Source organism: Suncus etruscus (genome assembly GCF_024139225.1).
Source record: "Suncus etruscus isolate mSunEtr1 chromosome X unlocalized genomic scaffold, mSunEtr1.pri.cur SUPER_X_unloc_3, whole genome shotgun sequence".
NCBI classification, from domain to species: Eukaryota; Metazoa; Chordata; class Mammalia; order Eulipotyphla; family Soricidae; genus Suncus; species Suncus etruscus.
Genome location: NW_026060323.1, coordinates 761,790 through 788,613, shown reverse-complemented (window position 1 = coordinate 788,613; position 26,824 = coordinate 761,790). Strand labels below are relative to the sequence as shown.

At 40.2% G+C, this 26,824-nt stretch overlaps 1 protein-coding gene across 1 annotated transcript; it reads right to left on the bottom strand.

Annotated features, from left to right (window-relative positions):
- Positions 1–220: 220 nt before the first annotated feature.
- LOC126000610 (ARL14 effector protein-like) lies at positions 221–14,199 on the bottom strand. The gene is made up of 4 exons (XM_049767820.1): positions 14,094–14,199; positions 12,456–12,604; positions 11,020–11,156; positions 221–443 (listed from the first exon to the last, which is right to left on the bottom strand). Exons 1-4 carry the CDS (start codon positions 14,197–14,199, stop codon positions 221–223), a joined length of 615 nt encoding a protein of 204 aa, XP_049623777.1.
- Positions 14,200–26,824: the final 12,625 nt, after the last annotated feature.

The window sequence follows — 26,824 nt, the reverse complement described above, 5'->3', positions numbered from 1 at the left end:
GAGGGTTGTCAAGAACAGAAGAAAAAAAATCTATTTGTAAAGATACTTTCAGGTCAAGTGACGAAATCTGAAGTCACAGCAAGATACCTCCAGAATTCCAGGGCTCCAGAGAACATACGTCAGCACTCCCCTTCCCCACTCACTCCAGAACTCCTCATGAGGAAAAATACACGAACTTGAGTGTGTTGGACATGGAGCTATGGGGTGTGGAGGAGCAGCCCTACTCTGGGACACTGAAGGGCAGGGTACTGACGACTTCCCCAGACTCAGTAACCATGTCATCATATACCCAGCACCGGTTGTTGCGGCACTCAGGCCCACACTTCGTGGAGTTGCACTTGGGGCAGGGGTAGAAGCAGCCCAGGTAGTTTGGATCCAGACAATCACACAGGTCTACGCCATTGCAGAGCAGCTTGCCACTCTCGTCATATTTCCTCTGGGGTCTGTAGAGAGAAAGGAAAATATTTGCATGATGTGGTGTGCCAGGTTCAGAAGAGACTGGGAAGTTGCCACTGTGTTGACACTATGGAGCAGAGCTGACCCAGAGTACTGTAGAGCATTTGAGTGCAGGGATGTCCTGAGAAATCCAGCCAGGCTTGTCATCAAGTGCACTTCATACCCCAGTATGCTGGGCAATGTTTATACCCACAGAGGTTAATTAGACAATTTCTTACTCTGACACCTTCCCTAAAATCAAACAGAAATCTGGAAATGTGGCTGGCAGTACCTTGCACATGCAGATCCTAATTGGATCATGGTTCCCAAATATCAATACTGAGCCCCAGAAAAACCCTAAGCACTGTGCAGTGTAGTCCCAGTAATCCCCCAACACTGCAGGGCTCAAGTAGTACCTCATTCTTTGTTCCTAACATTGAACCCAGATTGTGGTAAATTGCTAGAATTCCTGAGCACCAACCCACTCCTCCAAGAGTTGATTGCTGGGATAGTCCATAATAAATTATGCAATTTCTTTCATTCTTTAACAAAAGGAATCCAGCCATGTTTCCCCAGGTGGCAGTGACATAAAACTCATCTAGCTCTTGAAAGAAAAGCAAACTGTAGCAAAAACTTATGGATAGAAATAAAACAGAGCTGATTGAACTCTGGGACACGTCCTTGGCCTTGCTAATGTCCTGTCATATGCACACACAGATATACCTACCCTACAACTACTTCTAGACAAATGGTATAGCTTCACGACTTTTGCACTACACTGCAGAGATTCCTAGCTGCTGAAAACTGCAGGTGTTACTGTTTTGTGAGTGACAACTCTAGGGATACATCGGAGCCTGAGCAAGCAGCCCCCCCTTGCAAAGCCTCACTCCCCATCCCAGCATGCTTGTAAACTTCCAAAAGTCCTGGTAACCATAGCCATGAACAAACACATTTGCCATATTAGCCACTGGCCCAACTCCACAGATCCTCAAGTCCTGGACTGCAAAGACACCCCATAATTGTAAAATTATCACATTAGCTCAAGAAATAAAAGTCAGTGACAGAATGCTCAACAAGAAATAAACAACTTAGATTCTGGAGCTGCCCAGCAAGCAGGTGAGTGAGTAAGAAATGGCTGACCGGGGGAACTGCCAGGTAAAGTGCTGACTGACTCACTTGCAGAGTCCCCGCCTGGCAGTGCTTCTTCTGAGGTAACTGAGGACTTGAAGGGAGCCCTGCTCTGTTCTTCTCTGTCTTTCCTGAACTCTGGAAGCTCTCCTCAGAGCCCTGGGAAGCGAACCCCAAAAAACTGTATTCTGAAGCTACCCAGCGAGTGGAGCCCTGGGAAGCGAACCCCCAAAAACTGCATTCTGAAACTACCCAGCGAGCAGCCCTCCTCAGATCCCTGAGAAGGGAACCCCCCAAAAAAACTGCATTCTGAAGCTACCCAGCAAGCGATCGAGCAACCCTGCACTCTTTCTAAGAAAAGAACACCATTGCAACAAGAAGAAAAAAATCACACTAAGAACCGTGCTGGATCACAGAAGCAAGCATTTCTCGCCGGACTGTTGTCTCTGCTGCATGCTCAGGCCTAAGATTTGATCCTGTGTGAGGCCTCATCCACGAAAGACGCCCCTCCCTTAGAAGCAAGTCGGCCCATCCAGAAAGGGCGGAGCCAGAGGAGTGTGCTGCCTGCATCATATAGCCAATGAATACCACCACAACACGTAGAAAAAGCCACAATACAAGTGTGACAATGCGGAAACAACACAGGCCAGCATCAGACATAGAGAATGAAGAAGACAATTCTGAGAACCAGATAATAACCAACCAACTAATCAACCTCTCAGATAAGGACTTTAGACTAGCAATATGGAAGATGCTCAAAGAACTCAAAGAAACCATGGATTGAGTTGAACAGAACACTAATAAGAACCAAGAAAATATGAAGACAGAAATCACAAAACTCCAAACTGAAATAACATGTCAACTAACAGGTCTGAAAAAGTCAGTAAACAAAGTGAATGACAAAATGGATAAGCTCTGGGACAGGGTATCAGAAGCTGAGAATAGACTTGGTGCTGTGGAAGATGAGATACATAACAATTCCATACAGCAGGAGAGGTTGGAAAAAAAACTTAAAGCAAATGAACAGACAATGGAAAAATTAGTCAAAGAATGGGAACAGATGAAGAGAGAAGTCTATGATAAGATCAACAGAAACAACATAAGAATCATTGGAGTCCCAGAGACCCAGGAAGAAAATTTCCAGGAAGAATCAACGGTCAAGAACATCATTAAAGAGAAACTTCCAGAGCTAAAGAACATATGTGATCAAATCCTGCATGCTCGAAGAGTACCAACCAAAAGAGACCCCAGAAAAACCACGCCAAGACACATCCTAGTCACAATGACAAATCCCACTGATAGAGACAGAATTCTGAAAACAGCAAGATCAAAAGGGGAAATTACATTCAAGCAAGCATCCTTGAGATTTACAGCAGACCTGTCACCAGAAACACTCAATACCAGAGAGCAGTGGTGGGACATTGTGACAAGATTGAATGAAATAAATGCTTCACCTAAAATACTGTACCCCGCAAAACTCACTTTCCGGTTTGATGGAAGAATACATGGTTTCACAGACAAAGAAATAAACAACTTAGTAAACCTTCAGAGAATGCCATACTAGCCCATTGTGAGATATAACAAGATTCATACATTTTCTTTTAGTTTTTTTTAATAATTCCAATATTATTTAGTTGTACCAAACAATATTAAGTAAGTTATACTAAGCCAAGGAAGGGTCAGGCTTTGGGGAAATTGGGAAACTAATGACAATATTGAGGGAATGTTACACTTGCCATGCAATGGTGTTGGAATGTTAATTTCCAGAAATAACTGATTATAAGCAACCATGTGTCTAAATTTAAAAAAGAAAGAGGAAAGCAAATATGGGACAGAGAGGTGGTACAGCAAGCAGGGAGCTTGCCTTGCACATAGCTGACAAAGACTCTATACCCAGTACCCCATATATTACCCCAAGCCCACCAGGAGTGTTCTCTGAGCACAGACCCAAGAGTAAGCCCTGAACACTAAAGAGTGTAGCCAAAAAATCAAAATAGAAACTAGCAAACAAAACCATCGCCTGATTTTAGTGATGGCTCATGCATTTGTTTCCCTATGCATATTCTACTTCTGCAATTTGCTTTCCTATTATAAATAAGAATTTGAGATCCATCATTGAGGCTGAATAGCTTCATAAAGCTATTCCCATATGACTCAATCATTCCCCTTCTGAGCCCTCACCTGTATAATATAAAAACACCAAGAGCTCAATGCACCCCCCTGGTTCACTGACTCAATACGTAAAATAGCCAAGAGCCAGAGAAAACCTAAGTGTTTATTAACTAATGAATGAATAAATAAATAACAACTACTGTGCAAGGAAATACTACTCATCTATAAAAATAAAAGTAAATCCTATCCTTGGCAACAACATGAATGAACTTAAAAAATATTACCCTGAGTGCTGGAGTGATAGCATGAAGGTAGGGCATTTGCCTTGCATGCAGAAGGATGGGGTTCAAATCCCAGCATTCCATATGGTCCCTTGAGCCTGCCAGAAGCGATTTCAGAGCATAGAGCCAAGAGTAAACTGAGTGCTGTCAGGTGTGACCCAAAAACCAAAAAGAAGGTAGGAAGGAAGGAAGAAAGGAAGGATGGAAGGGAGGAAGGAAGGAAGCAAGGAAAGAAGGAAGGAAGGAGAGAAGGAAGGTAGATAAAAGACTATTACCCTGAGGCTAGAGAAATAGTACAGCAGATAAGGTGCCTGCCTTGCATGTGGCCAACCCAAGTTTGATCCACAGCATCTCATATGGTTTTCTGAGCATGCCAAGAGTGATTCCTGAGTACAGAGCCAAAAATAACCCTGAGAACCACTGAGTGTGGCCCAAACAAGACTAAACAAAAACTAAACAAAAAGTATTTTTCTTAGTAAAAATGACTCCACTGATAGGTGGAATATAAGGAAAACTAACAAATACAATAAATAAAAACAAAATTAGCTTTAAAAACTTGCCAGTTAAAGTTCAGTCGAGTGTGAGAACAGCAAGATCACAGCCTTGAGCAGTTGTCAAAGATTGGATTAACCTCCATTACATGAACCCAGACCTATCTGCCTGTCGACTGGGGCAGAGTTTGGGGAAAATAAATCCCCAGTTAGAGTTCAGCTCAGTGAGAGACCAGCAAGAGCACAGCCACTCTGCTTTGCTCCATGTCTGCACATTCTTCCAGTCGAGGAGCTGTACCACAATACTTAACAGCAGCACCATATATCAAAATTCACAGTGGGAAAACAGAACCCTACCACACCTTGTGACTGAAGATCCTAGTTCTGGAGACCCACCCAACACATGGCACCAACATACCGTCTCTGATCAGGATTTTAGAAAGAACTGTTCATCAAACTTAAAGATATGATGGAAGACACAGACCAGAAGACTCAAGAGGATAAGAGAGTAGAAATGAGAAAAATTTAAACAGAAATATCCGGACTTAAAAACAAGGTAGGTAGAATGAAAACCTCACTCTAAAGCCTCACCAGCAGAGTAACAGCCACTGAGGACAGAATCAGTGATATAAAAGATGAGCTGCAAACAGCTCTACACAATAGAAGAGGATAAAAAAGTCCTCAAAGAAAGTAAACCGATGACGATAAACTCAATGGAAACAAGATAAGAATAATTGGTGTCCCAGAGACCCAGGAAGAAAACCCAGTTGAATAACTAACAGTCAAGGACAACATTGCTGAGAAATTCCAGAACTACAGAGTGTGTGCAATAGTATTCTGGATGCCTAAAGAGTACAAAGAAACCACCCAAGGCACATAGTAATCACAATGATGAAAACCACAGATAGAGATAGAATACTAAAAGTAGTATGATGAAAAAAGAGAAATTATATACAAAGAGGCATACTCAAGATTTACAGCAGATTTATCACTGGCAACTCTCAAGACTTGAAGACAATGGTGAGATATAGAGACAAAACTCAATGAAATGGGGCCGGAGAGATAGCATGGAGGTAAGGCTTTTGCCTCTCATGCAGAAGGTCGGTGATTTGAATCCCGGCATCCCATATGGTCCCCTGAGCCTGCCAGGAGCGATTTCTGAGCATAGAGCCAGGAATACCTCCTGAGCATTGCCGGGTGTGACCCAAAAACACAAAACAAAACAAAACTCAATGAAATCAATGTTTTGCCAAAGATACTTCACCCAGGCAGACTTGAAATCAGGTTTGATAGAAGGATACAGAGCTTCATGAATAAACAACAGCTCAGAAACTTTACATACTAAAAACCAACTTTAAAATAAGAGCTGAAGGATCTACTCTGAGCCAAGGCAGACCAAACAAACACATCAAACTCCTACAATAGATAAGAAGACACTTAATCCCTTGACAAATATCCCTCTCAATGTCAATGGACAAGCAAACTATACCCTTAAAAATCTGGGGTGGCCATACTAAACTCAGGCAACACAGACTTTAAGCTTAAAAAGCTTTTAAGATATATAGATGGCCATTTCTTAATCAAGGGATATGTACTAAAGGAAATAACACTCCTAAACATATGCACCCAATAAGAGGTCAGCAAAATATTTAAAACAACCTCTGATAGAAACCATTAATAATAGCATAATAATAATGGGAGTCTCCAATACCACTCTGTCACGCCTTTGATAAGCCAACCATGCTGAAACTCAACAAGGATATATGGGCTTTGAGAGAAGAAATGCACGGGAGTGGCTTGGTAGATATATGTAGAGGGCTCTTCAGCCACAAAAAGCTAAATATACATTCTTCTCCAATACACATGGGGCATCCTCTAAAATAGACCACATGCTGGGCCACAAAACATACCTCCATAAAATCAAGAGGATACAAATTGTATCAGATCTACATTCTGAGATTATCATGCACTAAAATGACAAGTAAATTATCAACAGACACAGAGAAAAAACTTAATACCTGAAAATTAAACAGCTCATTACTGTGGGTTAGAGATGAGATCAAAGAGGAAATCAAAAGATTCCTGGAAACAAATAAAAATGAAGACAGATTTAGCAGAATGTGTAGAATACAGCAAAAAGCAAAAGATGAAAATGTATAGCATTTTGCAAGCATTCATCAGGAATAAAGAGCCTACATAATTAACTTATAAATCTATAATATTTATAACTTATAAATAAAACAGCTTAAAATTGTAAAATTATCAATAAAATGATAAAATTTAGGCAGACAGAAGAAAATAATGAACCTCAGAGCAGAAATTAATGAACATGAAACCCAAAACAATCCAAAAGAGCCTACATAATTAATTTATAAATCTATAATCTATAATATGTCTATAATGTTTATAACATAAATAAAACAGCTTAAAATTGTAAAATTATCAATAAAATGATCCAAATATAGGCAGACAGAAGAAAATAATAAACCTCAGAGCAGAAATTAATGAACATGAAACCCAAAACAATCCAAAAGATCAATGAAAGCAAGAGTTGCTTCTTTGAAAAATAAGCCAGATAGCTAGGTAGATAAATAGACAAATAGATAAACCACTAGAAGAAACAGATAAACCACTAGCAGACTCAAAGAAAGAGATTAATAATCCAAATTATATGAAGATTAATAATCCAAATCCACTAGCATATAGATAGATAGTTAAAGCACTAGCAGACTCACAAAGAAAGAGAAGGTTAATAATCCAAATTAGACATAAAAAGGGGGAGATGAAAGAGAATAAAAAGACGTTACCAAAAAATCCCATTCACAATTGTGCCTCAGAAGTCAAGTTGTACGGACACTATGGAAATATAATGGGTAATGGGAGATTACTTTGAGAAACTCTATACCAGAAAACAAGAGAACCTGGGAGAAATGTATACATTCTTGAACTTCTTTAACTTTCTAAGGTTGAACCAAGGTGATCTGCAATTCTCAACGGACCTATCAGTATTAAGGAAATTAAAATGGTAATCAAAAGTCCTCCCAAAAACAAAAGCCCAGGCCCAGATAGATTCACTAACAAATTCTTTCAACCCTTCCAAGAAGACCTACTGCTTATTCTTTTCAGGCTTGCTCAGAAAACTGAAGAAACAGAAACCCTCCCAAATAGTTTTTATGAAGCTAACATCACCCTGATACCAAAAGCAGACAGAGATGCCACCAAAATAGAGAACTACACGCCAATATTCTTAATGAATGCAGATGCAAAGATCCTCAATGAAATCCTAGTAAATAGGATCCAACAGTTCATCAAAAAAGCCATACACCATGACCAAGTAGGGTTCATTTCAGAGACGCAAGAATGGTATAACATATACAAGTCAATCAATGTAATATACCATATCAATAAAAGGAAAAATAAAAACCATAGATCATATCAATAGATGTAGAGAAAGCATTTGATAATGTCCAACACTCACTAATGAAAAAAAAATACTCACAACAAGATGGGAATTAAAGGACCTTTTCTCAATATAGTCAAAGCCATTTAGTACAAGCCCATGGCAAATATTATACTCAATAGGGAAAAACTAAAAGCCTTCCCTCTATGGTATGGAAAAAGACAAGGTTTCTCCCTCTGGCCACTTTTATTCAACATAGCAATTAGTCAAGCAAAAGATATCAAAGGCATCAAGATAGGAAAGGAAGAAGTCAAGTTCTCACTGTTTGGAAATGACATGATACTATATTTAGAAAATCCTGAAGACTCTACCAAAAAGCTTCTAGAAACAATATATGTGTTTAGTAAAGTGGTAATACTTCCCAAAGCATTGTACAGGTTTAATGCAATACCTCTAAAGATACCGATGACATTTTTGAAAGTGGGTAAAACACTCCTGAAATTCATGAGGAACAACAATCATTCACAAACACTAAAGCAATCCTTAGGAAAGAAGATGGGAGGCATAATTTTCCCCAACTTTAAGCCATATTATAAAACAATAGTAATGAAAACTGCATTCTATTGGAATAAAGACAGACCCTCAGATCAAAGGAACAGACTTGAGTATTCTGTGACCTACCATCACGTATACAGCCAAGTAATATTTGATAAAGGGAAACAAATACAAGATGGAGCAAGGAAAAAGCCTCTTCAACAAGTGGTGTTGACTTCAAAGAGTGGTGAGTACTGTTAGAGAAATAACTACAATAACAACTATCATGACAACAGTAGTGAGAGAGAAATAGAATGCCTGTCTCAACTTCAGGCAGGGAGTGTGGGAGGAAGGAGGTGGGGAGCATTGGTGGTGGGAAGGTTGCACTGGTGAATGGGGGTGTTCTTTTTTATGAGTGAAAACCAACTATAAAACAGGTTGCAATCATGGTGCTTAAATAAAGATATATATTAAAAAAGCACACAAGTGATGTTGGGAAAACCTTTCAATTACATGCAAAATGGTGAACTCAGACCTCTCTTTAACACCATGCATAAAGGAAAATCAAAATAGATTAAAGATCTTGATTTCAGACCTGAAAACAAATAAGGTACAAAGAGGAAACTTAGGCAAAATAACTCTATGACACTGATTCAGGCATTTACCAAGAAGAAACACCACTGACCCTTGTGGAAGCAGAGATAAACAAATGGGACTACATTAAACTGAGAAGCTTCTGCACTTCAAAGGAAACAATCAGTAGAATACAAGGGCGACCATGGAATGAGAAAATCTATTCACCAATCTATACACCAATACACATCTGATAAAAGGCAAATATCTAAGATATATAAGGCACAAGCAGAAATGAACAAGAGAAATACATCCAATGCCATCATAAAATGGGTAGAAGAAATGAACACACATTTCTTCAAAGAAGAAATATAGATCACCAAAAGGCACATAGAATTGCTCCACATCACAATTCATCAGGGAGATGCAAAACAACAATGAGATATTATCTCACACCACAGAGAAAGGCACAAATCACAAAGTGCTGCTGTGGATGTCGAGAGAAAGAAAACTCTCATTCTCTAATGTTAAAAATGCCATCTAGTCTAGTCTTTCTAGAAAGCAATATAAATATTCCTTAAAAAACTGAGTCTCCATCCTTGGTTGGAAACTCAGTTCAGTTTTTGAAGGAATATATATATTGATTTCTAGAAAGACTGGGCGATATATAAGCCACTATAATTAAAATAAAAATCATATTAAAAATAAAATAAATAAAAAATAAAAAAAGAAAGAAAAACCAAGTTTCCAGTGGTATTTCTAGTGAGCAATACCACATCTAGGAACACAACATACTTGATTCTTTTCACTTTTTCACTATACAAATCAAGATCAATAAAGCTATTTATAAAATATTATAATAGTACTAAAAAGAAAAATTTATTGGGGGGTTGGGGTCCACATCTATGGTACTCAGTGACTCCTGAGCGTAGAGCCAGGATATACTCCTGAGAACTGCCAGATGTGGCAAATAGGAAACAAAACAAAATCCCCCCAAAAACAATTTGGGCCTGAAATTGTTACAAAATGATATAAGAATGGAAGAACAAGATGAGGAAATGAGGAAACGGGGGATAGATTATTTAAAAAAAAAGCAACCTCCTGTTAGATCTTCATTTACATAAAGAATTCAATTTACCAAATAATCCAATTGGTCTATCCTAAAAACCCTCATAGCATACAAGCAAAAAGGTCACATTCTAGATGACAGACAATTAGCAAGTCCATGGTCTGTCATATGCATATATGATAGCTTGTCATAATTATAGCTGATTGGTATGTAACCAAGCAGAGATCAGAACAACAAAAGGGTGGAAATATGAAACCTGTTTAAACCCAGGTCATTACATACAAAGGAAAATTGGAGGGGTGCAGAAGGGAGAGCCTGGGGCCAGAGATTGTTGACACCTGCTGCTGCTGCTGCTGATTTCCTGAAGAGTAGAGATGTATCTGTTAAGAGCTAGAAAACAAAAAGCTGAGGGCTAGAGAGATAGGATAGGTAGGAGTCAAGGTACTTGCTTTGTAAACAGCCAAGTCAAGTTTGATCCCGGAATTCCATGGTTTCATGGGTCACTAGAGCAAATTGAAAGTCCTATAATGAAGTAGGCCCTGCAAATCAATAGGTATGGCCCCTACCCCATAATCTCCAGACCCCGACTTAAAAAAATGAAGAGCTCCAACAATGATGCTATCTAGGAGTACAGATTTGTTACATTACATTATCTCTTAAACTTGCTTACTTCCAGATGCATGGGGTGATATTGTGCTTTCAAGACTTCTTTTGTTGTTGTTATTGGGCCACACCCAATGGTGCTCAGGGTGGCTCTGCACTCAGAAATTGCCCTGGCAGGCTCAGGGGACCATATGGGATGCTGGGGATTGAACCACCCGGGGCTTTCTGGGTCATCCACGTGCAAGGCAAATGCCCTACCACTGTGCTATGACTCCGGCCCTGAAGAACATATTTTTAAAACACATAAGCAGTGACCTTTTGTTTCATCAAGAAGAACTCAAACATTTGTGGATTATATAAACCCACAAACAAATAAATAAATCATAGTCTTACTTGTTTTTCTCAGGAAAATTCTCATTCTTCTTTGACATCTGTGCTTTCTTTCTCAGTTTTCTGGGTACAGGATTAAAGTCGGTCATCTTCGGTCCAGGGTTTTCAAATGACAGGCTTTTTAACTGTTGCTCAATTTGCTGTTATGAAACAAATATAATGTATTCATAGCAGAAACTAGATTTTCTTTTATATTACACTGTACCGTTATGATTATTACTGTACATTGTAGTTTTTTCTATCAGGTTTACCTCAGTGATAAGAAAGCAGATATTTTACCTACAAAAAATGTTCAATCTGATTTTCAATGGCCACAAAAAATACTTTGCAAAGAAAGCCTTTGTTTCTTACTTAAGAAATACAGTGCGAAAATAATCAAGTAGGATATATATCTTTATAGAACTGTAAAAGAAATATGACAAGGAAATATGTAGTTGTTAGCTAAAAAAGCTTTAAAAGACTTTGCATGCAGAATGTTCTAGTTTGATTCCAAGTATGACAGGATCCCTAGACGACCATCACGAGAGACCCTGAGCACAGAGTTGGTTGCAGACCACAAATACTGCTGGATGTGGCCCCAAATCAAAAGCCAGGTAAACTGTGATGTAGATTCTCCAGCCCAAACACTTCCTTTCAGAGCTGAGGATCATCAATCTAAAATTTTTTGAACGTAGAAAACATATGCTTAGGGCAGAAAGTCTTCCTTTCAAGATCTGTAAAGGGAAATAATCTGAGTGGCCCCCAATACACAGGCCAATTTCCATAGAAAATTCTATGTCCCAAATCATAAGAAAGTTCTCCTTTATTTTATCTTGTATATGTATATACCTATGATGGATTTGAGGGTTTGATGTCAACCCTAGCAGTGCTCAGGGAGCACTCCTGGGAGAGCTTGTGAGACTATCTATGGAGCCAGTGATTGAACCAGAGTCAATCATATGTAAGGCAAGTGACTCATAGCCTGTGCTAGTTCTCCAGATTCAGCTCTATGTTTTATTATTAGGGAAAAAAGAGGACTTTCCAGATATACAAGTCTGGAAAGCTCCACTAGGGGAGCAATGGGCATTTGTCTTGTTTTCTTGTAGTTTTTGTTGTTGTGCCCTTATTCTGCTGGAGAGGGAGACTTTTAGCATTGCAAGCTTTTCTTTATAGTTTGCTTGGTTCACTAAAAGCAGTTGAAGAGATATAGTTACAGTACAGGTATTGGGTGTTTTGCTTTGTATGCAGGACCTGAGCACTAACAACACCACCAAGACCAAAACAAATCATTGAAACCAGGCATTTCTGTGGCTTTGTTCACCCTACCATCATGGAGAAATATAGCTTCTTTCTGTGAGGTTCACACCTAGGAACCTGCCTACCTATACTTGAGCATCACGTATATGCCCAAATTGGCAACTCCTCACATTCCTCGGCATCAAAAATTATATATGTCATACCGATTGCTTCTGCCTGATTTGATAGGTTTTCTCAGCAGAATTCTCATCTGTTTCATTCTCTTGCAGGGAGCTCTGTTGATCCAATGGTTCACTCTGTTGATCTGATGGTTCACTCTGTTGATGTGATGGCTCACTCATTTTTTGGACCACTAGAAATATAAAGAAAAAGTGAGGCTATAATAATATCCATTCCTAGTAATGCAAACCTGTTATGTCCTTACATCTCACCTAATTTCCAAGTAAGTTTTCCTGGACTGGAGAGAAAAGTTAAAGGGCTTGGAGGACACATGCTTTATTTGCAAGAGGCCTGGGTTCGATGTTCAGCAACACACAGCTCCTCACTCCTATGTCCTGAGCAGACAAGTAAACCATTTACATTGTTTTTGGGTTTGCTTTTGTTGTTTTTTCTTGGAGGGTATACAGAGCTCAGGACTTACTCTGAGCTAGCTTTTATCAAGAATCACACCTGGTGATGCTCAAGTAACTATGCCTTAATCCTATTTGAAGCCAAGATGCCATGGATAAGCTGCTTAAGAGGACCAGGAGCTTTCCCCTCTCAATAGCTCCTTTAGAGAAAATCAAGACCTATGCATCTTATACCACTCAATCACATTGTGAAACTATATCTATGACCTAGTCCAGCTGTCACTTCCTCAGAGATCTGCTCCCACCCCCACAACTGCCTCCAAAAGTTCCCATCTCCTCACCCACATTTTCTAACAAAAGTCTAATACAAGCTGTGCTTATTAAAGTCATTTGTGTTCCACAAAATCCCATTGTAAAAATACCCGTTATTGAGCCAGGGAGATAGCTAAAGACTGGAACACATCATTTACATGTAGGCTCCCCAGTACCATGGTTCCCAGGAATTCCAGTGTGCTGCTGCATATGACCCCCAACAAAAATTGTAATAATTAAAGTACTTGCCTTGCAGACAGCAACCCTAGTTTAGATCCTAACCACTACATATGGTCTCGACACACATCAAGTATGAGTTCTGAGCACAGAGCCAGGATTAATCCCTGAGCATAGTCACATTGGCCTCAAAACCAAAAATTAAAAATGTAACCAAATTCACATAACTTTACTCCAAAATGTTTTATTGCTACACAGGGTGCCATGTGTGCATGTATGTATGTATTTGACGAAGAGAAGAAACACAAATGCTAAGTACACAGTCATGGCTGCTTGTGAGCCTGTCAAAAGGACAGAGGAGATGCTCACACCCCACATTCTCCTCATTCCCTCTATTATTCTGTCCAACCTACAGACCTCAGTGTCAATCAGAGCAACTTGAGTGTTGCTTTCCTGAGTTAGTGAGCAAGCTCAGCTGGCATTACCACACTCCAAACTCACAGAACCCCAGGTCTGCCCACAGCTCCTTGGGCTAGCATACTCTGACATGGACTGCTGGCCTTCCTCTAGACCCCTAATTCCCAAATTCTTAACATTCCCAACACTGGTTCTTCCTTCTAATTTATCAGAAGAATCTCTTCCAAAATGGTAGCAGGAGGGAGAGGAAGAAGACTATTCCTGTGACCAGTTTCCTTAACCTTACCATCTGTTTCCACAGTCTTATAGTAGATTCTTCCTGACTCTCTCCTGACCTCCCTTTTCATAGGGGCATTTGTTTCTCACAACTGACACTGGAACCTCTTTTTCCTGTCCCACAATAAAAGCGGACGTTTTCCAGGCCTCCTGTCAGATTTACCTTGGAATAGTCTTTGCAGGGATTAGGAGCCATCTTGTTGAAATAAAATCAGCCAGAAAGACAATGTTGGCCCCTCTTTGCCAGTCTTCCTGAGAGGATTCAAGAACACTTACTAATTGATGGGTGCCAATTAAGAAAAAAAGGTGGCTAATTATTTGAATAAAACAGTTTCCATTGCAGGAAGAACTCCAGGTATCCACTCCACACCCCACATCCCATCCTGTCCTCTTGAGCTTCAATTGAGTTGAGCTGAAACTAAACCCTTCCGACCTCCTCCATTTGTGTAGTTTTCCCCATACTGTCCTTGCTAGGTCCCCCACTCCCATGAAGTAGTATCAGTTCAGCCAAACCTATTCTTAGAGAATGCTTCCTAAAATGTCTGAAAATAAAAATCACACTGAGAGATTTTAAAAATTAGAGCTTCTCCACATTCCACATCTTCTGGTGCTCTCATTCTCTACAGAGAATCTTGGGTAAACTATTTCATGAATAAATTCGCCAGCTGAAAGGTAGCTCACAGGCAGAGTATCTGCCTTGCAAGTGGTAGACTCTCACTCATCACCACCACAAACTGACTAAACTCTCTGGATAAACGCTTGCCTTTATAGGAAACACCAGGCGGCAATCTCGCCAGCAATCTTGGCCAATTTCCTATAACTTTTAACACTATTTTCTTCCCAGTTCATTTGAACATCAAAACCATGTTAATATTCCTAAATTAAGGCTTTTTCTTTGTGCCTAGTTGAGATTTCCAAGACTCTCTTCTGAAAAAGAGATCTCACAGCCCTTCCCTAGAAGGAATGGTTTGTAGTAAAGTTTCCATCCTCCCTGTCTAGGCTCACACTCCCCCCAAAATCCAGTCCCAACCTTGATCTGGGGCCTGGACTATCTGACAGTAGCATTCCCACTTACAAACCTCTCATCTCTCCCCAGGCTCTGTCCATTCTTCTGAACCCAACTCTGTCAGCTCCAAGAGGCCATCCCTGATCACACTAGGTCAAGAAGGGATTGTAGATATATGAACAAACCCTAAACTCCAGTCCCTCAAGAAGCATTAAACCCTATAGTTTCTTCAGGCAACAAAATTTCCTCATGTATTACATATACATGACCGACAAAAAATTATCAACCTTTCTTGTGAGAATGTTTCCAGAGAATAAATCGTATGAAACAGCATTGGGAGTTGTACTCTTAAATGAATCTGCCTGAGAAGTCACTGTGTCAATTTTTCTTATTTCTTATTTATTTATTTATTGGTTTTGGGGTCACACCTGGCAGCGCTCAAGAGTTACTCCTGGTGCTATGCTCAGAAATTGCTCCTGGCAGGATCGGGAGACCAAATGAGATGCCGGGATTCTAAATTCTGTCTTTCTGCATGCAAGGCAAACGACTTACCTCCATGTTATCTCTCCGGCCCCAACTGTGTCAAGTCTTGGTAAAAAGGTAAACTCTACACACTGAGAGATGGGGAGGAGAGGAAATTTTGCCTTTGTATTCTATATAATGCAAATAGAAACTATAATTTTATTTCATTAGAGACCAAAACTCTAATTACATTTTATTACCAGTCTAAAATAAATATCTCCGGAAAACTACTAACAATATTCAAAACTCTATTTACCTGAGTGATAATCCAAAAGCAGGGGTTCTTTTATATTGCGGAGACTCTCCCAGTAATAATCCCTGGGATTATTACTCTGAGTTTCCTCAGGGATTGGCTCTGACAGTGCCTACTATCTGCAATGCCTGAGATTAAACCAAGGTCAGCCAGGAGTAAGGCATGCACTTTAACTCTTGAACTATCACTTGTCCCCCACAAAACAGGGATTCTTAAAAGAAGGTAGATGCTCAGGCCCTTGGAATTGGAAGAGTAAAGAATACATAGTTATCCCCACTAATATAAAACTGAAGATTATAGCACTGCCTTCTATTATAAAAAAAACTATATCTCAAATTCACGGACCATGAGCCATTTGCGGCCCTCTGTACAACAATTTGTGGCCCTGCCCTAGAGGAATCTTTTTTTGTTTTGTTTTGCTTTGTTTTAGTTGTTTGGGTCACATTCCCCAACGTTCAAGGCTTACTACTGATTTGCACTCAAAGATCACCCTGACTTTGCCTCCTGCGGCCCCCAGTAAATTGAGTTTGAGACTCCTGATATAAAGTAAAAAGTACTTGTGACTTGTTTATGTATTTATAAATAAAAACAGAACTACTCATATCTTCAGAGGGTTTAAAGGAAAGAACTCTGGGGAAGGGAGATGAATACACTTGATGTGGTGTTGTAATTATGAAAATGTATTATAATTCACAGTACCTCAATCATTAAAAGTTGTAACAACATTCTTTGGGGGCAGAGAATCACTTGCCTGGCATGCAACTGATTCAGGTTTGATCCCCAACATACCATTTGGTGTCTAGCCCTGTCAGGAATAATTCCTGAGTGTAGAGCCAGCAGTAAGTTTGAGCTCAACTGGGTCACCAAACAAAAATAAAACAAAAAATCATATCTATACTTGTTATGTATTCCAAAAACATCTACTTTTTTGGTGCCCTGGGTTAAATAAAAAGGTTCATGCATGCAAAGCATGAGCTCTACCACTGAGCTACAGGCCTATACTCTTACAGTATGTTTTAATGTATGGTAACATGTATTTCAATTTAGTTGATTTCTTTTGTCATCTCACAGATTTTACCTTACATGCTTAAAAACTTCATCCTGAAGCCAGAGAGATAGCACAATGGTAGGGCTTGCACATGGTTCAATCCCCAGTAGCCCATGGGTCTCCTGAGTCTGTCAAGAGCAATTTCTGAGAACAAATCCAGGAGTAATACCTGAGCACTGCTGGGTGTGGCCCAAATACAAACAAACAAAAAACCCCACCTCATTGAGGATATGGCAAAGTGGTCTTGCCCATCTAGGCTGTTCACCTTCCAGTATAGGGTTTGGTCCCAAGGGATAGTACAGGGCTAAAGTGCTTGCCTCACACACACACCTAGCCCCAGATTTACGCCCAGCACTGCCTATGTTCAGGTCAGGAATGACTCTGAGCACAGAACCAGGAGGAGTCCCTAAGCACTATTGGGTATGGTATGGGGGGTGAGAGACAGAGCTGGAAGCATAATGCATAATCTGAGCTCTTTACGGGGCAGGAAATGCATGAAGTCAAACTTGAAAACTAGGTTGCCCATGAAAGCTACTAAGATGTTTCCCTTTGGAGCAGCACTCTCAAAATCTGAAAGTCTGCTGTCTCTAAAGAGGGACTAGGATTATCTTTGTTTTCTTTTCTTTTTGGGGCCACACCCGGTGACTCTCAGGGGTTACTCCTGGCTATGCACTCAGAAATTGCTCCTGGCTTGGGGAACCATATGGGACGCTGGGGATTTGAACTGCAATTTGTCCTAGGTCAGCCTCGTGCAAGGCAGACGCCCTACAGCGTGCGCCACCGCTCCAGACCATGGTTTTTCATAAGCACCTTCTAAGCATCAGACTGCAGCCACATTCTCCTTCAGGAAAACAGTGGCAAATCAGGGCTTCAGCACAATCTCTTTAGTCAACAATAATAGGGGCCTCTAGCAGTGCTAGAGAAGATGATGGCTATACCACTCACCTGCCTGCCAAAGGTTAACTAAACCAAAAAGATTGGGAGGGAGGCGCATCATATATGGCAGTGCTCAGGGTTCATTCCTGGTTTTATACTCAGGAATCACTCCTGGCAGGGATTACAGGACAACAGGAATCAAACCTAGATTGGCTACATGCAAATTACTTTTTTCTATTATATCTTTAGCTCTACACCTTACTTTGTCCCTTGGCAAGTTTAGTTAATGCTTGAACTAAGTCAACACAGAGTCCTAAGATAATATATAGTTTATTCCAAAAAATTTCATGAATTTTATGCTAATAATCCCAATTATTAGGCATCTGCCATGTGCCATGAATTTAGCTAAAATTACAGTTCTGTCTTTTTTCTTTAATTCCAAGACAGAATGGATGAGATACTGCTGCAGACCCAGAAAAATTCTACAGGCCTTGTTATTAAGAGGTTGCATTGGGCTGGTGAGGTGGCGCTAGAGGTAAGTTGTCTGCCTTGCAAGTGCTAGCTAAGGAAGGATCGCGGTTTGATCTCCTGGTGTCCCATATAATCCCCCAAGCCAGGGGAAATTTCTGACCACTTACCCAGGAGTAATCCCTCAGTATCAAACGGGTGTGGCTCGAAAAACAAAAAAAAAAAAGAAGAAGAAGAATAGAAAGAGGTTGCAGCAGGGGCCAGAGATGTGGGGTGTTGCCAATCCAGAATGGACGGTGGTTCGAGTCCCGGCATCCCATATGGGCTCCTAAGCCTGCCAGGAGCGATTTCTAAGTGCAAAGCCAGAAGTAAGTTCTGAGCGCCTCCGGGTGTGACCCAAATTATTTTTTAAAAAAGAGGTTTCAGTAGTCAAGAACCCTGATTGGTCCAACCTCCAAAACAATCCATTCAGGCTGCCAAGACAACTTCATATGTAATTGTCAAGATTTAAGTCTTAAGGCTGACCAGAGTATTGCTGAAGCAGAGGGTATAATCAGTGACCACCACACTGGGCCTTTTTGAAGCCTGAAGAAAGAGTAAGAGAGAATGCATTTCAGAGCATCCCAGGTTGGCTTACTCCCTTTCAGACACTGTTACAATGAATCATAGACTGGATTCAACCCTAGGCATCAAAGAGAGATGTCATCATCATTGGGAACAATGGCTTAGCATTGGAACTTTAGTTCCACATGGTCCCTAGCACCAGCAAGTGCAGCCCTTGAGACCCCTGAGTGCCACTGAGGTGACCCTGGCCTCCTCAGCACCACTGGACCCATGTAGCACCACATTCTTAGGCCTGTACCACAAATCACTTGTCCAGCTGGCCAAGAATTATAAGTGACAATTATTAGAATTATTAAACATGACAATGTTAATGATCAAGAAAAGTAGAGAATGCCAGTCTGAAATCCAGGCAGGGAGTTGAGGAGGAAGATGGGGGGCATTGTTGCACAGAATGTTGCACTGGTGAAGGAGCAGAATGTTTCCTGGCACCATAAAGAAAGACTTGGTGTTTGACAATGAACATATCAGGAGCATTTAGCTGGCCTCATGACAGTATGTTTTAAAGGTTGAGACACCCTTTATCTCCTAGGCCAAGGGAATTTCCTTTCTAATTTCCCCAATACTTACTATGCCTATGAAAACAAAAAAATTGCTACATCAGCCTCTCCCCCTTTTTATTTTTTATCTTCTTTTAAATTTATATTCATTAGCTTCTAGACAGGGGCTCCCGCCGGTTTTTTTCTCTTTCTTTAACAGAACCATAAAATATGAATCATCTTGTTCTGCATCATATTTCTATGTCTTCCTACAAATTAAGAAAATACTGAATGATACCAGAGCAAAGCAGTCTCATGAGCATTGAGTGGAAATAAAAAATGATCAGACCTAAATACCAAATCCAAAGTCAATGACAATAGAATCAAGAGACCCGACTACTACAAGCTATACACAAAATGGACCTGTTACACTAGCAATCCAGGATATCACGGGGCTATGAGTGAGAAAAGAACAAGTCATAGAAATTTATTTTTTAGTTTTTGGGTCACACCCGGCAGTGCTCAGGGTTTACTCCTGGCTGTCTTCTCATAAATAGCTCCTAGCAGACACGGGAGACCATATGGGACACCGGGATTCGAACCAACCACCTTTGGTCCTGGATTGGCTGCTTGCAAGGCAAACGCCACTGTGCTATCTCTCCAGGCCCTCATAGAACATGTTTTAAAGAATATCTAACCAAGATATTATGAGACCCTCATAGAACATTTTTTAAAGTATATCTAACCAAGACATTATGAGGCCCTCCCATAGCTCACCAATATAGACACAAAAGAAAATAACATAAATAATATTTCAGGCCAACACACGGGAATAGGATTTCACACATGAGCCTAGGAAACCTTCATGGTATACCGCACAGGATTGGGGTAAGAACAGAGGAAAAAAAAAAACAAGGTCAGAATCGGGCTACAGCTGAAAAACTTCAAAAAATTCTGTTCTAAAGGATTATGAGGCCAGAGATAGAGTGTAGGGGTCAAGACATCTTTCTTTCATAACCCTAAGCACAAAGCCAGGAGTAACTGAGTCTGTAAGTACTGCTGAGTGTGGCCACAAAATAAAACAAACAAAAAACCCAAAATATATATAAGTACTTTAACCTAGAAAAAGTAATTTTTTCTCTTTTCTTTCTTTCTTTCTTTCTTTCTTTCTTTCTTTCTTTCTTTCTTTCTTTCTTTCTTTCTTTCTTTCTTTCTTTTTTCTTTCTTTCTTTTTTTCTTTCTTGTTTTTGCTTTTGATGTTTTTGTTTTTGTTTTGTTGTTGTTCTTATCCATCTCAGGGTTTACTTACTGATTACCCCCCAGTTTACATGCAATGCAAGCTTCTATCTTTCTAGACCACCATTTTTCGTTAAATCAAAGTCCTAAAAATTGCCATAAGATTGAAAGCTTCCACCTCCTCTTACTTCGATTTTAGAAAGAAAATTAATTATACAAAATAATGATTCTGTATTATTTCCAAGTTTCTAGGCTAATACCCAATAGCTTTTCAATTAGTTGCTTCAATGGCAACTAATTCAGATCATTAAATCATTGTTTAAAAACAAAAATTTAATCTTCAAACATAGAAAAGTTTTTTTCAAAGTTAATAAAACCTCTAAATTTGATAGGCCAGTTTTTGCACTTTGGCATGATTTTTTTCCAAAGAAAATCTATTCCCTTCTCTTCAAATATTCTGAGGTTTTTTAGAAAGGAAGATGAATGGAATTTGAAATTGGCTGCTTTTCCCCATGAAGTAGTCAGATCCATAAATACTCCTTAACTTACCTACTAATTCCTGGAAAATAATTCGGACTTTCACTGCATTTGTAATTTTGTAGTTATCTATATATTAATTTGTTTTTGGTTTTTGGACCACACCCGGCCACACCCTGTGACATTCAATGTTTACTCCTGGCTATGTGCTCAGAAATCATCCTGGCTTGGGATGCCGGAGGATTGAACCATGGTCTGTCCTAAGCTAGCACAGGCAAGGCAGATGACTTACCCCTAGCACCACTGCTCTGGCCCCACTATATATTAAATTCTAATAACCCTTGTACTTGAAAAAGTAACACATGTTGGGGGTGGAGTATGTGGTTTAGAGTCATGCTTCACATATATGAGGCTTAGGTTAAATTTCTGGTATTTGCAGAAGAAAAAAAGCAAGCAATATGACTCATATGCTTATTTACTGTATAATTCCAAAATGCTAAAATACACATATTTGAGGAAGTGGTTAACACACTATTATGCTAATAATACTCTACAAATTTGATTTCTTAATGTCATAGAACACTGAGACTTCATAATCTACTTCCTAGTCTCAGGACACATTTTCAGTTTTTGTTTATTTTGATTTTTGTTCTTGAGCCACACCTGGAAATGCTCAAGAATAACTCAAATGCTCAGAAGACCATCTGGTATGCCTCTGTGTGAATCTATATGTGTGTATGCTTTTGTTTATGTGTCTGTCTGGTCTATGTATCAAACCTGGTATGTCTGTGTGTGTTTCAAGTCTGGGCTGGTTATATTAAAGGCTAGCATCTACAGATACATTTGCTGAACCTATATTTGTTCCTTCTTATCAACACACACAGATACACACAGAGAGATAGAGAGAAACACTTTCTCTCTTTAAAAATATCACAAATGGGGCTGGAGCCATAGCACAGCAGATAGGGCATAGCGTAGTACCTGGCCAACCTGGGTTCGATCCTTGGCATTTCATATGTTCTACCAAAATTGCTAGGAGTGATTTCTGAGTACAGAGCCTGTCAAGTGTGGACCCAAAACAAAACAAATAAAAACAAAGAAAATATAAAGTTCTTTGAAAAGAATAAAACCACCATTAATTAATCATTAGACGTGTATTTTAATTGTTTTAAAAGCATTTTGTATTATAAAAGTGTTAGTTTAGAAGACTAAAATGTAATAATTCCGGGGCTAGAGAGACAAAACAGCAGGGAGTGCATTTGCCTTGTCAACTCAGATTTGATTCCTAGCATTTCTAGCACTCAACATGGTCCCCTAAACCATACTGGGAAGTTTTCTTGAAAGCAGAGTCAGGAATTATCCCTAACCACTGCTGGAGTGGTCCAAAACCAAAGCAAACAAGCAAAAATTGAACAATTCAAACAACATTGTATAAAACAATAGAGTTGGTGCTGCAGAGTTAGTAAAGAGAGTAGGACTTTTACCTTGCATGCAGCTGACCCTGGTTCGATCCCCAGTATCCCATATGGTCCCCTTATCCTGCCAGAGTAAATCCTGAGTGCAGATCCAGGAGTAACTAACCCCTAAGTAAATACAGGATTTGGCCCCAAAACAAACAACAACAAAATGGAGCCATTAAAATCCAGTAAACAGGGACCAGAGAGATAGCACAGAGGCAGGGTGTTTGCCGTGCATGAGGCCGACCCAGGACCTACGTTGGTTCAATTCCAGGCATCCCATATGTCCCCCATGCCTGCCAGGAGCAATTTCTAAGCACAGAGCCAGAAGTAACACCTGAGTGCCACCGGGTGTGGCCCAAAAACCAAAATAAATAAATAAATAAATAAATAATCCAGTAAACAGTGTAATAGGGAAAAAGACAGGTACACTATTTTTTGTTTAGTTTTGTTGGGGCCACCTGGCAATGATCAGGGGTTACCTGGCTCAGCACTCGGGAATTTATCCTGGTGGTGCTTCAGCAGACCACATTGGATGCTGGGGATTTGACCTGGATCAGCTGTGTGTCAGGCCTGCTGCAATAATGCTATGGCCCCAAATATACTTTACTTTTAAGAAAAAGAATTTGGAGCTAGAGAGAGTATAAAAGTTAAAGTACTTACTTTGCACACAGCCAGTCAAGATCTGTCACTGCATATGGTTGGTTCCCTGAGCACAGAGCTAGGAGGAAGCACTTAAGTACTACCAATGTGGCCTCCAAACAAAAGAAGCACATTTCTGGGCCAGATATGTGGCTCAAATGATAGAGTACATGCCTTGTATGTGGATATGTGAGTACCTGAATTTGATAACTGACACCTCACTGCTCTCCAGGATTACTGAGTGTAGAGCTGCTGATCCCAGAGTATGGCTGTGTGAGGCCTCTGGAAGGGTGAGGGGAAAAATCAGATTTCAATGGAAAAATCTCAGGAATTTTGTTTTTCCAGGCAACTCTGCTAAATCATATTATTTTAGAATGCAACCATTTCTCCTATGTTTCCAAACTAATCAACATACTTTTTTGTTCACAGCTCAGTCTTTTAATGTCTGCGGCATTTAAGCACATTTCCTTTTATATTATTATTTGTGCTGCCCCTCCTCCTCTCCTTCCCTCCTTCTTCCATCCCTTCCTTTCTTCATTCCTTCCTCTTTTCTCTTTCCTCCATCCCTTTCTCCTTCACCTCTTATTTACACTTCCTATTTAATGTCCCTTTATTTCAATATATCTTATTGGGGTGAGGCTGGGGTCACACTCAGTGGTGCTTACAAAAGATCCTTGGAGATGCACAGGGGACCACAAGCAGTGAGGGAAAGATAAGAGCCTTAACCCATGTACTCTCTCTCTCTGTCTCTGACCCTTGGGTATTCTTAAAATGAGTATTTATAATTATATTTATAATTATAGAAATTATATTTATAATTAATTAAATTAAACCATTTAAATGCTATTAATATGTATTCTTAGTTCATTTATTTCTCTTTCCTCCCAAATATAAACATTTGTGGACAGAAATATCTTTGGGGGCATAGTGATAGTAGAGCATTTGCTTTTTATGCTATCAACCCAGATTTGCTTCCCAGCACCATGGTATCTGGAGGGTGGTGAAGGACAGATAACTGATAAAGAGAACAACTACAGCAGACAAAAATGTGTGTTCATTGGGCCCGAGAGGAACCTGCTTTGTGGAGATGAATGACCAGATTTTAAATATGACTTTAAGGGTTTTGTTTTTCTTGAGAATTTACTAGGGACGTTTCCTCTCTACAGACATCCCCAAGTACACGAGGAGTGACCCCTATGCACAGAGCCAGGGGTAAGCCAATAGAGCGTGACACCAAAGGAAGCACTGGATAAAAAGAAAAAGAAATGTTACTAAGTCTGTCTCTGCGAGCCAGGTTTATCTACTGGGGGAGGGGGAACAAGAACTTAGCAGAGGCCACTCCCAGCTTAGTGCTCCAGGGATTGATCCCTGGAGTGAGTGTTAGAGGGAGATGGAGTACTTGGGACTAAAGCCTTGGCTCCTACACAAATGGCATGCACTCAGGTCTGGTGAGCTATGTCAGATCTTCTCCATTTTCTTTTTTAAGTGAAGCAAGGCAGTTTTTATAGGCACTTATTTGGAAAGATGTGAGAGAAGTGCATATTGAAGAGAGGGTGTTCTATTTCTCCAGAGTGGAAACAAGCAAAGAAACATAGTGATGAATAAGTAAGATATGTGTTCAAAGGAGAACATGGGCTTGAAGAGCAAGCCTGAAGCATCTCTTTTGAATTCTATCCCTGATTTGATCTCATTTCAAAGTAGAATTTTTTTGTTTGTTCCTTTCATTTAATGCTATAGAGAAATTTATTCATTTTTAAATTTTATATCTTGTTGTTGAGATTTTGGGATCACACCTGGTGGTGCTCAGATTGCCTCCTGGCTTTTCGCTCAGGGATCACTCCTGGGAGAGGCTATGGGATGCCAGGGATCAAATCCAGGTCAGCCACAGAAAAAGAAAGCACTCTTCTGCATCTCTAGCCTCAGCGTGTTCCTATTTTCTTCTGCTGGGTGGTGTATTTTTCTCTTTATTGACATCTATACCTCCCATCCCTGACAGAGCACCTGTGTCTCTTTGGAGCAAGGTACTTCCTTGGCCAGCTGCTTGTGGAAGTAGCCACGCCTCCTAACAGCCACTTCCAGTGGCTCCTTTTCCTCCTCAGTGCCTCTTAGGAAACTCTGTGATCCAACCCTCCTATTCCAGTCCTTCCACAGCTGCTCCCAGTTTGTCTTCCTAGCCCCATGACATTCTTCTGTCAACCTAGAAAATGTCAGGGACGTCATCAAGAGCCATAGGCAGGGCGTTTCTCCGTCACCCTGTTACAAAAAGCACTCCTGCTGTGGTGCTTCCAGGATGGTATTGGGGCGGTTTTTCCCACATTTGTCTCCTCAGCCAGTCTCTGACTTCCCAGTTGCCCCCATAGACTCCTCATTCTAATATTGTGCAGCCTCCCCCATGCTAACACAAAGGAGAGAAGAGAAGCGGGGATCCCTTTATTGTGAGTGGGAGCAACAGAAGGCGCATCTTTCCTGATGCCAGTCACGCAACACTCTTCCAGGCCTGTGATTTGAAGCCAAAGCTAACCTATCTGACTTGTACAGTAGATCTTCAGGTACCCTCACAGGACACAAATGAAAGCAGTCTCTGCCCATAAGATTGTCTGTAACTAACCCTCTCTTTTCACAACCATCAAACAGAGCTGCCCTTAGATTGGTGTTTAAAAACCTGTGAGGGGGGAAGGGCCACACCCAGCTTTCTCAAGGGCTTCTTTTGGCTCTTTGTTCAGGGGTACCCAGGAAACCATATGCCCGGCAACTGTTGGAACTGAAACTGCTGCATTGCAACTCAAGCCACTTAATAATTATTCTACATTATTTCACCACTCCTTCCTCCCTGCAATTAAAAAAAATTTTAAATCAACAATAATAATCTTATTATTATTATATGCTCTTATGTGTATAGAAATATCAGATATTCAAAATGGGTTACCTATGGATTTTTTTTGTCTCATCCCTTCCTCCCTGTGTTTATAAAGTTCTTATTATAAACATACATTTTATAATTTTAGGTATTTAATATTTTAAATTTAGTTTTTTGGGTTTGTCTTTGTTTTGGGGCCACACTCAGTGGTGCTCAGGGGTTTTCCCTGGCTTTGCACATAGGAATCACTTCTGGCGGTGCTTGGGAGATGATAAAGGATGCAAGGGTGCAAGGAATTGAACCCAGGTCAGACGTGTGCAAGACAAGCAACCTACCCACTGTCCTATTGCTCTGACTCAAGAACATTTTATTTAATTTTAGGTTTTGGGGACCATACCTAGTGCCTCACAGCTACTGACTGGACCACATGGTACAAAGGTTCAAACAAGGGCCTTCTGTGTGCTCTAGCTTTTGAGGCATCTCCCAAGCATAATATTAACAGGCTGACAGCACGTGGCACTCTTAAATCTTACCACAAATCACAACTCTACAGCACGGGTGTCTGTTAACTATTTCAAATAAACGTCTAAGAATGTAAGGCAGTGCGCTCATGGTATCTGCAAAATAACAATGTCCAACAGGTGGCACAATCCCCAGAATTAAAACAGAATTCTAAAATAATAACCTGGCTGACATTAGCACGTGGCACTCTTGAATCTTACCACAAATCATCTGTCTACAACTAGGGTGTCTGTTAACTATTTCAAATAAACGTCCAAGTATGTAAGGCAGTGCGCTCATGGTATCTACAAAATAACAATGTCCAACAGGTGGCACAATCCCAAGAATTAAAACAGAATTCTAAAATAATAACCCTTT

What these genes read in the sequence shown, in the direction of transcription:
- LOC126000610 (XM_049767820.1), bottom strand. Translation starts at nt 14,199, where the DNA reads ATGGCTCCTAATCCCTGCAAAGACTATTCCAAGGTAAATCTGACAGGA. An exon ending in AAGAGGTTCCAGTGTCAGTT is followed by an intron (nt 12,605 to 14,093) that starts GTGAGAAACAAA and finishes TTATATTTCTAG; the next exon opens with TGGTCCAAAAAATGAGTGAG. An exon ending in AAATCAGGCAGAAGCAATCG is followed by an intron (nt 11,157 to 12,455) that starts GTATGACATATA and finishes GTTTCATAACAG; the next exon opens with CAAATTGAGCAACAGTTAAA.